Here is a 13,324-nt window from a genome sequence, read left to right on the forward strand (position 1 = left end):
ATATAAAATATTATCTTATTATTAAACTATTACTATTCCCTTAGGTATAATTTCACTTAATTTAGTATTTTAAGCTAAATAGGAATTAGAGCTAGTTTTAACTTATAGATATATTAAATTATATTAATAACCTCTATATTAGTTATTAATACCTTATTTATATTCTCTTATATTTTAATAAGACTTAAAAGTTTAATTTAGTTCTTATTAATACTTACTATAATATTACTAATAATATCTTAGATTTACTTTCTTATTAGTCTATAAAAAGAGAATTAGTAACTATATATATAGTTTATTAAGAGATAACCTTTAAGAACTTAGGTATATTTTATTCTTAAGTTCTATTAATTTAAATTATTTTATTAGACTTTATTATATAAGAAATCTTTTTAATATTATTTACTACTTCTATTTCTATATACTATTTACTTTTTAAAGGACTCTCTTTTTCTCTTTTATAAATTTTAGGGAAGAGAATTTCTAAAGAACTAATATAAAGAAAATTTCTTTAAATATAAGGAAGTCTTAAGTTTAAGGGAATCTTTCTCTTATTCTTATAATACTAATATCTTTAAAAATCTTCTCTATTTCTTAAGGGAACTAATAGAAATATAATAGCTTTAGTTAAAGTAAATCTAAAGTTATAAGCTATACTATATAGAATTATTAATATCTAATAATAATAGTTTATTAAGAAAGAATAAATAAAAACTCCTTAGTAATATTTAGAAAAACTTATATACTTAATAACTTTAAGGATAACTTTTATTTTATATTAAAGTTATTTATTTTCTACCTCTTATCTACTTCTATTTTTATTTTTAAAATTTAAATTAATTATAATCTTAATTAAGAGATCTTATTTAAACTTAATTAGTTTATATAGAGGAATATCTTCTTAATTTAAACTATAATTATTTTTAAAGATATCTTAAACTTAAATATAGTATTAGTAAGTTCTCTATACTTAAACGTTAAATATAAATAGACTAATTAAAGAATTATAGAAGTAGTAGTTAGGTTCTTATAATACTTATTAAGGATTATTTAAGGATAGCTATATTATAGGTTTAAGTTTTAAAATAAGTTATTTATACTTTTTTAGTATATTTTTTACTATATTAGTAGCTAAATATATAAGTAGTAGTAATATAATTAGAATAAGTAAAATAAAATAAGGATTAAATTAAGATAAGTAATATCCTCTATTTATTTTAAATTCTTATTAGTAAATTTCTAAACCTTTTAAAAATATAACTTATATATTTTAGTATACTTATATTTTTATTTCTTTAATTATAGTATTTTACTACGCCTTATTTAGGGAATTCTAATCTAAATACTCTTAGATTATTATTTTCTTTGTATATATTATTTTAATATTTAGCTACTATTTTAGCTAATAAAACTTAGCCTTAATATTAGTTATATTATTAATATACTTCTATACCTTTATAGTATAAGGATTAATAAAATAATCCCTTATAGCTTTCTACTTCTCTCTTATATTAGAGCTAATAAGGTAATTTATAGAAATAATTATTATAATAATACTATAGATTATTATAATAACTTTATAGGTATAAACTATAAATATATAGTAGTAGGGATATATCTATAGGTATACCTTAATAGATAGATTAGAGAGATTTAGTATAAATAATTTAAGATATTTAAAATTATACTTATAATAGTTTTATTTTATTAGTTATAAGAGGTAAGATTAATTCTATTAGGGTAGATTTAAAATTTCTATAATATAGCTATATAGACTACTTATATAAGTTATATAATTATTTTAAGGTAAGGGTTACTATTACTATAATAATAAAGGTATATTATACCTACTAAATCTTAGATATAATATAGTTAGTATATATAACTCCTCTTTTTAAATTTACTAACTAACTAAAGTTATTTTTTTTCTTCTCTCTATAAATATATTATTATTATAACTTTATATAGTTTATTCTTCTATTTATATAAATATTTTTATTTTAATATCTTTATCCTTTCTTAAAAGCTAATTTCTTATAGATATAAATCTATAATACCTATATATTAATATAGTAGTAGTATAAGTAGCGCTAGAAATATACTTAAGTAGACTACCTATAAGACTACTCTTAAAACTACTAGTAAGACTATTAGTAAGACTACTAATAAGACTACTAATAAGATTACTCTTAAGACTACCTATAAGACTATTATAAAAAAGCTATTTTATATAGTTAGATAGTAGGTATTAACTTATAAGTATAAGCTTAAATATAAGTTAAATTATTATAATTCTTAAAAATTATTATAATACTAATATTTTAAAGACTATACTCTTTAGGAAATATACTATATTTAAGCTTTATATAAGCTTTTAATTCTAAAGATATCCTTTAAGAATCTTATTAGGGAGATTATACTTAAATACTATAAAGTTTACTCTATTACGCTTAACTATATTTAAGCTTCTACTCTTAAAGTATTATAAGAGAATTCTAAAACTTTCTTAGTTTTTATATTTAATAGTATATTTTTATTTCCTTTTTTAAATTCTTTACTAATATTTTTTAGTATATATATAAGTAGCTATTTATACTTATTAAGTTATTATTAATACTAAAGATCTTACTTTAGTTAAGAAGATTTATATATTATTTTAAGGAATAAGTATTTTATAGTTAAGTAGTATATAAGAAAGTATTTTATTTTATTTCTATTTTATTATTTTACTTTACTTATATTATTTTAAAATATATTATATATATTAACTATTATTAGAGAGCTATTAATAAAACTTAGTTTTAGAATTATCTATATATAACTTTAAAACTAAATTTAACTATTTAATATAAGCTTAAGAATAATAAAGCTATTCTTAAAACTAAGAAGGGTATTACTATTAAAAAGACTTTTATAAAGTAAAAGAGGTCTATAAGTATACTTAAAGTAAAGAAGAGAACTAAAGTTAATTAAAAAGATAATATCTTTATTCTAAGTAACTATAAATTAGATATACTCTTAGATATTACTATATTAGAGTATCTTAGCTAACTTTAATTACTATCTCTTAATACCTACTAAGATACTTAAAATAGCCTTAATATTACTAATATAATTATTTCTTCTAAAATTATTATAAATAGAAATACTACTCCTTAAACTAAAAATAATATTAATACTCTAGAAGGAACTAATAACTAATAGAATAAAGTTTAAGGGAATAAAGCCTAAAAGAATAAAGCTTAAAGGAATAAAGTTTAAGGAAATAAAACCTAAGGAAATAAAACTTAAAAGAATAAAGCTTAAGGGAATAAAGTCTAAAGGAATAAAGATTAAGAGAATAAAAAGCTAAGTAATATAGATAAAGAGAAAATTAGTTATACTAATAATAACTAAGAATTACTTAATAATAGTAATATATCTAAAGTAATTAATAACTATTAGAATAAAAAGTAAAGTAATAGAGATAAGTAGAATATTAGCCTTTATAATAAGATTTAGACCTTTTTTAGTAGAGGTTATACTCTATAGGAAATCTTTAGTAGTAGTAATATAACTAATAGAAATATAGAAAATAGTTTTATAGCTAAGGAACTTTCTAATAAAGGAAATAGTAATAGTATTTTTAGTATTAAATAAGAAGGTTCTTTTAAGATAATATAGGAGAATAATAATAAGTATAAGAAGCTATTAGATATATAGCTAAATAATATAGATTTAGAGTAAAGAATCCCTAGGTATTAAATAATATAAGTAGGAAATAGTAGCTTTAGAACTATAAAGTAAGAAATAGCTTAGTTAGATTAAGAGTCTAAAGAATTTAGTAATAAAAATATAAAACTAAATAATAGAGACTATATATAATATATTTTAAAAATATATAGTAATTAAACTTCTATTTATAAACCTATACTACTAAAATAAAATTTTATATAAGATTATTATAATAGTTATTATAATATATTATAACTTTAGGAGGTATAATGTTACTTATAACCCTATAAGTATAAGTAGAATCTCTACTTATATCTATATTTATATTTACCTATATACCTAGTAAACCTATCTACCTATAGCCTAGGTCTACTTATAACCTAACCTATTTATATAGCTACCTATAAGTATCTATAGTATAGGTAATTTGAAGCCTATCTGCTGTAGTTAACGAAGAAAGCCACTTCTTCAGCTCATTTTTCTCCTAGAATCGGGAGTCTTTCTCTAATTTCTGAAGAGCCGATAATAGAGTAATGTAGCTAGCGATTCGCACGTCTGCCGTGCGGGCGGCCCCTTTCTGCACTCAGAGCACCTCTCTATCGCGATGGGGAGGATTGGCTACGGATGGCAGGTCGGACATGGTGCCCTCAAGACTATCAGGTGACCCGTCGATAAAGATTATGGGTGTATTTGCCAATGATCCTTTGTGGTTCTCGGGTCGACAGAGGAAGATGACGGGAACTTCGAAGAGTACGTCGAATCGAAGCTGTCGTGGTCGTGCAACCCGCCTCACAGACTTAGCCCACTTGCCTATTGTGGCCTCGCTAGGGCGTCTGGTCGTGTAGACTTTGGAGGCCTTTGGTTCCATGAATTCGTAATGATGTGCATTGAATATGTCCGCAGGGTACACTGGAATAGCAATGTGAGAGAGGATAGACACATCAGACAAGCTAATACCGGAAAATATGGACCACGCGTTTGAAGCTGCAACAGATTCTTTGACAGAATTGTCAACGGTGTCTTCCTTGGCTCGTCGGTACGGCATAGACTCGTCGAGTGCAGCTTGGAACTCAAACTTCGGCATAGTAAATGGCGGTTCCGGAGAGTTGGAAGATTCGTAGGGAGCGCCATCGACAGATTCTGCTTTCTTGGTGCTCAATAAGCACAAAGACTGACCTTCTGAACACTCCTTTGACAAATCCACCGCTCTCCTTTGGGCTTCCTCGGGGTTTCGTGGTTCGATCCTGCTCAGGGCATCAAATGTGTCTTCTAAGCTCTCAAGCCGACGAGAGAGATCGTCGTTTTGCAGCAGGTTCAAGACTTTGGTTGCAAGTTCATCCTGTGTTCTCGCAGCCCGGCGATCGGAGTCGCTACATAAGCAAGTCAGTGACCAGGAATTCGGGTGTCTTTGTCGGCTCACCATTGAAGAATATTGAGGAGCAATAGCGTCGTGTTCTTAAACGCTTGTAGTCGAGTGAGAATCCCTGAGAGCTCACTCTCCTTGCGAGCCCACTGCATTCGCGCCCTGATACGGTCTGTGCTGCTGAAGCCCATTGGAGAAACGGATCCCTCAAGTTCGGAGAAAATGAAGACGCCATTAGTGAAAACTGCAATCAGATCGTCGATCGAGACCAATAGAGATCGATTTCTGGACGCGGCGCCGAGGTTGTCCAGCAGACTGTGCAGTGCCGACAAGATGATGCGGGAGTTAACTACCTCCGTATGGACCGACACGGCGATCCTGGGTGTGTCTTTGGCCGCCGATATGTACGGCCCCAGAATCTCGATCACCTTTCCCGCAGCAGAGAGAATGCCGACGATGGAGGATGCGATGCTCAATGGGTCTGCCATGCTGAGATGTGAAGTTTAGCAAAGCAAACGCAAATTCGATTGACGTCCGTATACGACCTTGGATAAGAATGAGAGCGAGGGTGTGAGATGCAAATTGGAAAATCAGGCTGCGAAGGAGAAAAGGGCAGTAATGCGATGTGTTTGAAGATCTGCTAGCAGGCAATGGCCAATCATGAAGAAGGTGCTCCGTATACAGTTGCCTTGCATAACACAGCCCGGTCAGCTGCGGCAGTGTTGTCTGCCATGTTGAGGAGTCATCTCGGCAAATCAAGAAAACGGCCAAGAGTATAAAATGGTCGAAACATGGGGAGTTCTAGACTTGTCATCAAAGCGTGCTCTCATTCTCTATAGGTCTATTACTCGTCATAACCTAGGTGTTCAACTCACGCCACACGCTCAACTTTTCCCATAAACCCGCTCCCCGAAAACAGCACCCACAACTCCGCACCCTATTCACAGCCAAACACGCAAATTTATGCCTTGGTCAGCAAGTTCGCGCCAGTCATCTCCTCGGGCTGGGGCAGGCCCATGGCGGCGAGGACAGTAGGAGCGACGTCACCGAGGACACCGCCCTCCTTCTTGAGGCTCCAGCCCTCGGGGGCGTTGGCCATGATGAAGGGGACCTTGTTGGTGGTGTGCGACGTCTTGGGCTTGCCGTCGGCGAACTTCATCTCCTCAGCGTTGCCGTGGTCGGCGGTGATGAAGAGGATGTAGCCCTCCTTCTTGCAGGCCTCGTAGATCTTGCCGATGGCCTTGTCGGTGGCCTCGACACCGACGATGGCGGCCTCGTATACGCCCGTGTGGCCGACCATGTCGGGGGGCGCGAAGTTGTTCATGACGAAGGGGAACTTCTGCTCGCCGAGACGCTTGGCGACCTGGTTGGCGACACCGTCGGCGGACATCTCGGGGGCCTTGTCGTAGGTGGCGACGGACTTGTTGGAGGGGACGAGATCCTGCTTCTCGTCACGGGTCTCGAGGGCGAAGACCTTCTCGACACCACCGTTGAAGAAGAAGGTGACGTGGGCGTACTTCTCCGTCTCGGCGATGTGGACCTGCTCAACCTGTTGCTTGCCGAGCCACTCGGCGAGGACGTTGCCCATGCGCTGGGGCTCGAAGGCGATCTCGAAGGGGTAGTCGGTCTTGTACTGAGTCATGGTGACCAGCTTGTTGATCTTGGGGTAGGGGAAGTCGGGGAGGACGGAGCGGTCGACGTCGCCGAGGAGCTGGGTGATCTGGCGGACACGGTCGGAGCGGTAGTTGAAGAAGAAGACGGTGTCGTCGTCCTTGATGCGGCCTTCCTGGCCACCGACGATGATGGGGGTCAGGAACTCGTCCTTGTCCTTGTCACCGCCGCGGACGTAGCGCTCCTTGACGGTTGCGACGGGGTCGGTGCTCTCCTCGCCCTCGCCGAGGATCATGCCCTTGAGGGCGAGCTCGACACGCTCCCATCTCTTGTCACGGTCCATGGCGTAGTAGCGGCCAACAACGGTGGCGATCTTGCCGATGCCAATCTCCCTTGCGGTCTTGACAAGCTCCTCCATGTAGCCGGCGCCAGACTTGGGGTCGGTGTCGCGGCCGTCACCGAAGAAGTGGATGTAGACCTCGGGAACGCCATACTGCTTGGCAGCCTTGAGGAGGTTGTAGAGGTGCTCCTGCTTGGAGTGCTGTTTGGGAAATCAGACGTCAGTGACATTGTCATATGAGTGGGGTGATATTGTTCGGTGCGACTTACAACACCACCGTGAGAGACGAGACCGCACAGGTGCAGTCTGCCGTTGCCGTTCTTGGCGCTCTCGAAGGTCTTCTTGATAACAGCGTTGTTGGGGAGCTCGCCGTTCTTGATGGTCTGGTCGATGCGGACGACGTCCTGCCAGACGACACGGCCAGCGCCAATGTTCAAGTGTCCGACCTCAGAGTTGCCCATCAGACCCTCGGGCAGACCGACGGCAAGGGAGGAGGCGTCGAGCTCGCAGTAGCCGGTGCTGCTCTTGGCGAAGTCGTCCATGACGGGGGTGTTTGCGTTGGTGATGGCGTCGCCATCCTTGGGGGAGTCGGCGCCGGGAACACCCCAGCCATCAATCACGACTGTAGGAGCGCAAGATCCACAAGATTAGCCAGCCGACCTCGAGGTACAGGACGATGTAGGCGAGGGTGAGGACGTAGTCGGGGGAATTGTGCTTGGGTTTGGGCTTGAGAAGATTTGAGGGCTTGGGAGGAGGGGGAGGTGCCTCTTCAGATTGCTGGTTGGCTTGGTTCTGGGCTTTGCGACCAGCTTCGAGGCTCACACCACCGCCACCACCACCATCGACACCACCAACAACGCGACTGCCATCACCAGCACCACCGCGGGGTCGCAAGGAGGGGCATGGAGGGTTGGGAGGGAGATCTTTGGACGTACTCAGGCAGGCCTTCTGGTCGGTCTTGGCCATGGTGTATGTATATTCTATGCTTCGATGTCTTTACAGGATGGGTATGTAGGAGGAAAGGAAACAGAAAAGGTGCAGAGGGTTGCGTGATTTTTTATTTTTTTTCTCGGCCGCGGTGGTGGTGAGGTTGAGGAGACAAGACTTGATTGAATCGGCCCAGCCAATGCACCTTGCACACAGTCAGTCGGGACCTGCCTGCCCAGCAGCTCCGGTCGGTCCAGTGTCTGCTGTTCTGTTTTATCGGTGTCAGTGTTTGGTGGGGGTTTATGTCATAGTATCGCCGATAATAGACCCGTGTCGGCGTGATTCTTATTAGCACTGTCCACTTATCCTCGTTTACTGGGTAAAACACAGTGCTGTCTCTATCATAAACAGTGTGGGCTGATGGAAGCTGCCCCTCTGTTGACTTTCAACAATTTTTAGCTGCCAATCGGCGACGCGCTAAAACGCCCGTGGTAGCTCCCGCACCGCAACTGTCTCGGCGGAGCTTGCCCCTGCCACTCTCGACACTTTGCCCAGCCCGGAACTGCGACTGCACCTGCACCTTCACCTGCAATTGACTTTGACGCCTCGTCAACCTCGACCAACGACACCACGGCAATTACGCACACGCCCCGAGGCTGAAGCTCCGACTCTCCTCCTACCTTCACAGGTAACCCTCATAACCTCAACCTACCAACCTCCACGCGCTTGCCTCCCCGGGCACCAGAACCATCAAGATGCCTCCCCACCCGCTCGAGCTGCCATCAACCCTCTCCCCCGACGCCCTCGACACCCTCACCGAGCTCACGGGCATCCTCACCCGCCTGCGCACCGCCATCCAGACCTCCGGCGCCGCGGGTGGCATCACGGGCGCGACCCCGGCCGCCTCCGGCCCCGGCGCGACGCCAAACACCCTCGGCGCCAGCCCGAACACGCCGCTCTCCCTCAAGGACGTGCCCGCCCAGACCGACGCCCTGAAGCACAAGCTGCAGCGCGCCCGCGTGCAGATGCGCGCGCTGCCCGACATGGAGCGCACCACCGCCGAGCAGGAGGACGAGATCAAGGAGCTCGAGGAGCGCATCACGATGCAGCGTGAGGTGCTGGACCGGCTGAGGGAAGCGGGTGTCAAGTTTGGGCACGACGAGGGCGGAGGCGGTGATAAGATGGAGACGGAGTAATGGATGGATGTTGGTTTATGGCAGGAGAATGGGAGACGGCACAGGCGCGACGATTGAGCAGCTTCACATCAGCGATGAAGGGTGCTGCGGCAGGAATTACGTTTGATTTTTTTACCAGATTGCTCATATGATACCCGAAATGCGACTTGGACGATACTTGAACAATGGACAGAAGACGCTATTCCTTGCGCCCGTGCAAAACCTCGCCCAACAAACTCCCGTCCAGACCAAACCAATCGACTAGGATTCCAAACACTCAGGGATCTGCGAGCAACTCAATGCTTCGGTATACCAACAGCCTTCAGTATATCATGCAAATCCTTGCCTCTCTCTCCCGGCACCGTCTTCGTCCAAATCTCTTCAGCCAGTCTCTCTTCCTCAGGCAACAAGCTCCAGTTCGGGCTCGGCTCCGACTTGAGCCACTTGAAGTCGTCGACCTGATCCCACTGGTTCTTGACCTGGTCTTCAGGGGTATCCTACAAAAACGTCAGCATGTCACATTCAACGCTCCTGAGCCTGCGAAACTCACATAAGCCGCCGGCAGCGGCGCAAATCGCATGTTCTCGCAATCCTCAATAATCGGATGACTCGAGCAGTGCAGATAGATATCCACGTTCCTACACTCATGGATCCGCACCTGCCGCGCCGACACCACCACAATACTGTCCTTCACCCCGGTAATGTGCGCCGGCCCCGCCACGTTGCCCGCCACCACCAGGCTGCCCTCGACATCCCGCAGCGCCAGGTTCGCAAACGACGTCGTACCGGACAGCGCGAGGGACATGTCGACGATGCACCCGCGCAGTTCCGTCAGCCGGCCCGATGAGGTCGCCCGCGACGCCGACGACGGCAGGATGATGTGCAGCCCGTCCTGCCCGTAGATGGCGATTTCCTTGGCCGTGGAGAAGCTTGGCTTGCGGACCTTGGTCGTGCTCGGGCGCGCCATCTCCTCGTTGTAGTTCTTGTGCGGGAAGGAGGGCAGCTCGCCGAGGCTGTCGTCGGTCTCGGCGGCGGCAGCCCGTGACTCGGGGGCCATGACGGGCCCGCCGCGGGAGGCGGGGAGGGGATCGGCGAGGCTTGCGCCGACGACGAGGCGCGGGTCGTTCTTGGGCGCGGAGAGGTCGCTGGTCGCTGCGGCGTTGCCACGGGACTTGAACTGGAAGCGGGAGCGGGGGGCGAGTTTGGTGGTTGTTTCGTTTAGCTTGTCTGTGAGAGCTTTCACGGCCTACGGGTGTGTTAGAATCTACATGGCGTCGTAGGAATGGGTGAAGGAAGAGGACTTACCTGGGCGTAGGAGCGCTGGTCATACGAAGGCACGTAATCCGAAGCATCGGCGACTTCGTGGGACAGTGCGGATATACCGGCGAGGATGTGGTCAATGGCATCCTGCCTCTCGCCGCCTACCTGGGAGACAGACCCGAGGCCGTCGATCTGCTCTTGCAGGCCTGTTTTGTGTGGAGTCAGCTATGGAATTCCGGGGTAGACCAACGGCAGCATTATCACAGATGACATGAAGACGAACGTACCAGCGACTTCATCCTGAAAATGTCGGTAGAACTTCTCCTTGGGGTCGACCTGCATCCTGGTTACCGGCAATCCTCCTCCGTAAGCGACAGGCTGAATCACTTCAGGCGCCATTGTATTTGACTTTGTCTTTGCTCAAAACGACGAGAAATAATATAGCCAATGCCTTTCTTTTATGGACCTTTCTTTATATGTACGAGGCGAGAAACACACAAAGAAGCAAGTTTCTGAGCTCGTGTTTCAAGAATAAGGAAGAGGGGTGTGTGTGACAGATAGCAAAGGGACGAAATCTTGCCGACGTTACCTGGGGTAGATAAAAGGTAATATCGAGGCGCGCGCGGGGGAGGTTCGCATTCGACAACGGTCTGTGGGCTGGGCTGGGGTGAGGATATCCCGGGGAAGTGGCGTGTTGGCGATCTTTCTTGGGTAGCTAGCCCGAGCTTCGGTTCGCTTTTGTGTCTTGAAAAACACGCGACTCTTTTTGGGTGTGACGTCGCTACGTAGCGCAACTAATGGTACCTAGGTAGGCAAATGGCGGGTTCGAAGATCCGGGGTTGGAGGAGAGCAGTCCTGATGCTGTGTGAGGTCGGTCGTGTGTGCTGTGCTGCATGCAGAGGTCGGGAAGGGTAGCAGCAGCTCGACGGGGAGAAAAGCAGCTCACTTGTGTCTCCGAGTGGGATGATGCGCTGCTGCAGGGTGAGGTGAGGTGATGGAATCAATGCCTGCTGAACTCTCCCCCTCCATCAATGGAACCAACCCTGGCCGCGGACAGAGCTTGGAGGCGGCGAGCTGTACGTAGTAGCCTGTGGTTCTAGCCGGCGGGGCTCGCCTGTCGCTGGGGCAGGGGTTCCTGGGCGCAGATTGGCGGCTCAGTCGGGTTTTCTTCAGTGGGGCAACACTGGAGGCATCGTGCACCGGGTGGGGCGACTTCGACTGCACCGGCGATTTCATTTCTCCTTCTCTTCAGCTCCAAACCTCGCTAATATTCAGCACCTACACTGACGTGCAGACGAGCCGTCGACACCACCAGCCGACGGATCGATGACCCGGTGCTGCAAGGATAGCCACCACCACCACCACCACCACCACCACATCGTCTACGCTGCAGCAAACACGATGATGAAGGGCGGGGAAGAGGAGGTGTCAATGTGGAAGCGCTGACGGCACAGACCGCAGGCGCCATGCCTTCCCCGCAATGCATCGGCGGTCTGTGTGTGCCAATTGGACCCTGGATCGGCCGTCTTTTGGCGTGTGTGTGAGCGAGAGGGCCGTCTGACGTCGTTCGCATGGAGACTTCATGTGCCGGACCGCCTGCGGGAGATGGGATGAAGTAATGGGTGGTGGATAAAGTGTGGGGAATTCATGTCTTCCACGACATTACGATGTTGCGCAGTGACGACTGTGGGTGTGACGTTCTCTCTGACGACAGCTGAAGCCTCAGAATCCATCGTGACATTTATCTGATCAATAGGTAAGCATGAAGACATACTTGGCGGCAGTGGATTTGAGTTTTGGGGTGCAGAGAAGCCGTTTCTCGTCGTTCATCTTTCGGTGTCTTCTTTGGGGAAAACGTCTTTTATTTTAGGAAAGGTGTCATGCGACGGCGGCAACCCATCAGCAAGGAGCAGGGCTGGAAGCACCAGAAGGTTTTCTGAAGATGAAGGTACACTCACGGGTCAACATCAGTATCACAAACACGGAATACTCGACACTAATGTGCAAACAGAAAATGACAGGGTATATTGGAGTCATTAGATCATTATCATATTCTCATCATCATGTCCTCATAAGAAAACGTCCAGGACTCACGTCACATCACCCACGAACCTCGTGAAGCATCCCGCACCTCACCAGCACGACCAAACCGTCCTCAATAAACGCAGCACTCATCCAACCCCCCGCCATACTTCGAGACCATGTAGTACTCCATGTCGAGGCGGTCGAGCCGCTTCCACTCCTCCGCGAGCAGGCACTCGCCTCTCTCCTTCCGCTTGACATCGACGTATCCGCTCTGCATCTCGAGCCGGATCTTCGCGAGCACCTTCTGCCACTTCTCAATGGTGGCCCGCGACTTGGAGATCTCCGCGGCGATGTGCTCGCGGCGGTTGTCCTCTCGAGGACGCAGTCGCCGAGAGTCCTCAAGCTGGCGCAGGCCCGCGGCGCGCTTCTTCCACATCTTCCCCGCCAGGATCTTGAGCTTGTTGTCCGTGGCGCAGGTGAGGTCAAGCACTCCGTCGGAGCGATCCTGGTTGTAAAGCGAGCCCACATCCCAGGCGTCGCTCATGTCGATCTCCGGGCTGGCGTAGGGGACATCAGACATGGTGATGTCGGCCATGGCGTCGGAGACAATGTCGATGTCCATGTCGCTGGAGACGTCACTCATGCTGACGTCGGGCGAGTTGTAGGAGGCATCGTCAATGTCCATGGCGACGTCGTTGTTGTATCCCTGGACCGGAGCGCACATGCCGGCCATGTAGTTGTTAGCACCGTTGAAGGGGTTGCTCCCATCGGTGAATTGGCGTGCCGCGGCATTGTGGCTCTTTTGAATAGGGGAGGGCGTAACCTTCCAATTCCAATTGGTGACGTCCTTGAACGGGTTGGTAGCAGCGGCGGCGACGGCGGCAGTATTCACCTTCTCCTGCTGCTTCT

At 44.8% G+C, this 13,324-nt stretch overlaps 4 protein-coding genes across 4 annotated transcripts; 1 reads left to right on the forward strand and 3 right to left on the reverse strand.

Annotated features, from left to right (window-relative positions):
- Positions 1-4,297: 4,297 nt before the first annotated feature.
- GCG54_00005668 (uncharacterized protein) lies at positions 4,298-5,565 on the reverse strand (the record flags this gene model as incomplete). Its single annotated transcript, XM_045405686.1, has 2 exons — positions 4,298-5,084; positions 5,135-5,565. The coding sequence occupies 2 exons, from the start codon at positions 5,563-5,565 to the stop codon at positions 4,298-4,300; spliced, it is 1,218 nt and encodes a 405-aa protein (XP_045264788.1).
- Positions 5,566-6,038: 473 nt separating this feature from the next.
- GCG54_00005669 (2 3-bisphosphoglycerate-independent phosphoglycerate mutase) lies at positions 6,039-7,994 on the reverse strand (the record flags this gene model as incomplete). Its single annotated transcript, XM_045405687.1, has 3 exons — positions 6,039-7,229; positions 7,298-7,606; positions 7,689-7,994. The coding sequence occupies 3 exons, from the start codon at positions 7,992-7,994 to the stop codon at positions 6,039-6,041; spliced, it is 1,806 nt and encodes a 601-aa protein (XP_045264789.1).
- Positions 7,995-8,710: 716 nt separating this feature from the next.
- Positions 8,711-9,151, forward strand: GCG54_00005670 (uncharacterized protein; the record flags this gene model as incomplete). Its single annotated transcript, XM_045405688.1, has 1 exon — positions 8,711-9,151. The coding sequence occupies one exon, from the start codon at positions 8,711-8,713 to the stop codon at positions 9,149-9,151; it is 441 nt and encodes a 146-aa protein (XP_045264790.1).
- A 275-nt stretch (positions 9,152-9,426) lies between these two features.
- Positions 9,427-11,105, reverse strand: GCG54_00005671 (Tubulin-folding cofactor C; the record flags this gene model as incomplete). The annotated part of the gene is made up of 5 exons (XM_045405689.1): positions 9,427-9,627; positions 9,681-10,376; positions 10,436-10,596; positions 10,678-10,768; positions 10,980-11,105. Coding segments are annotated over 5 exons (1,275 nt in total), but the record flags the coding sequence as incomplete, so codon positions are not given.
- Positions 11,106-13,324: the final 2,219 nt, after the last annotated feature.

This window comes from Colletotrichum gloeosporioides, assembly GCF_011800055.1.
Source record: "Colletotrichum gloeosporioides strain Lc1 chromosome Unknown consensus_41, whole genome shotgun sequence".
NCBI lineage: Eukaryota > Fungi > Ascomycota > Sordariomycetes > Glomerellales > Glomerellaceae > Colletotrichum > Colletotrichum gloeosporioides.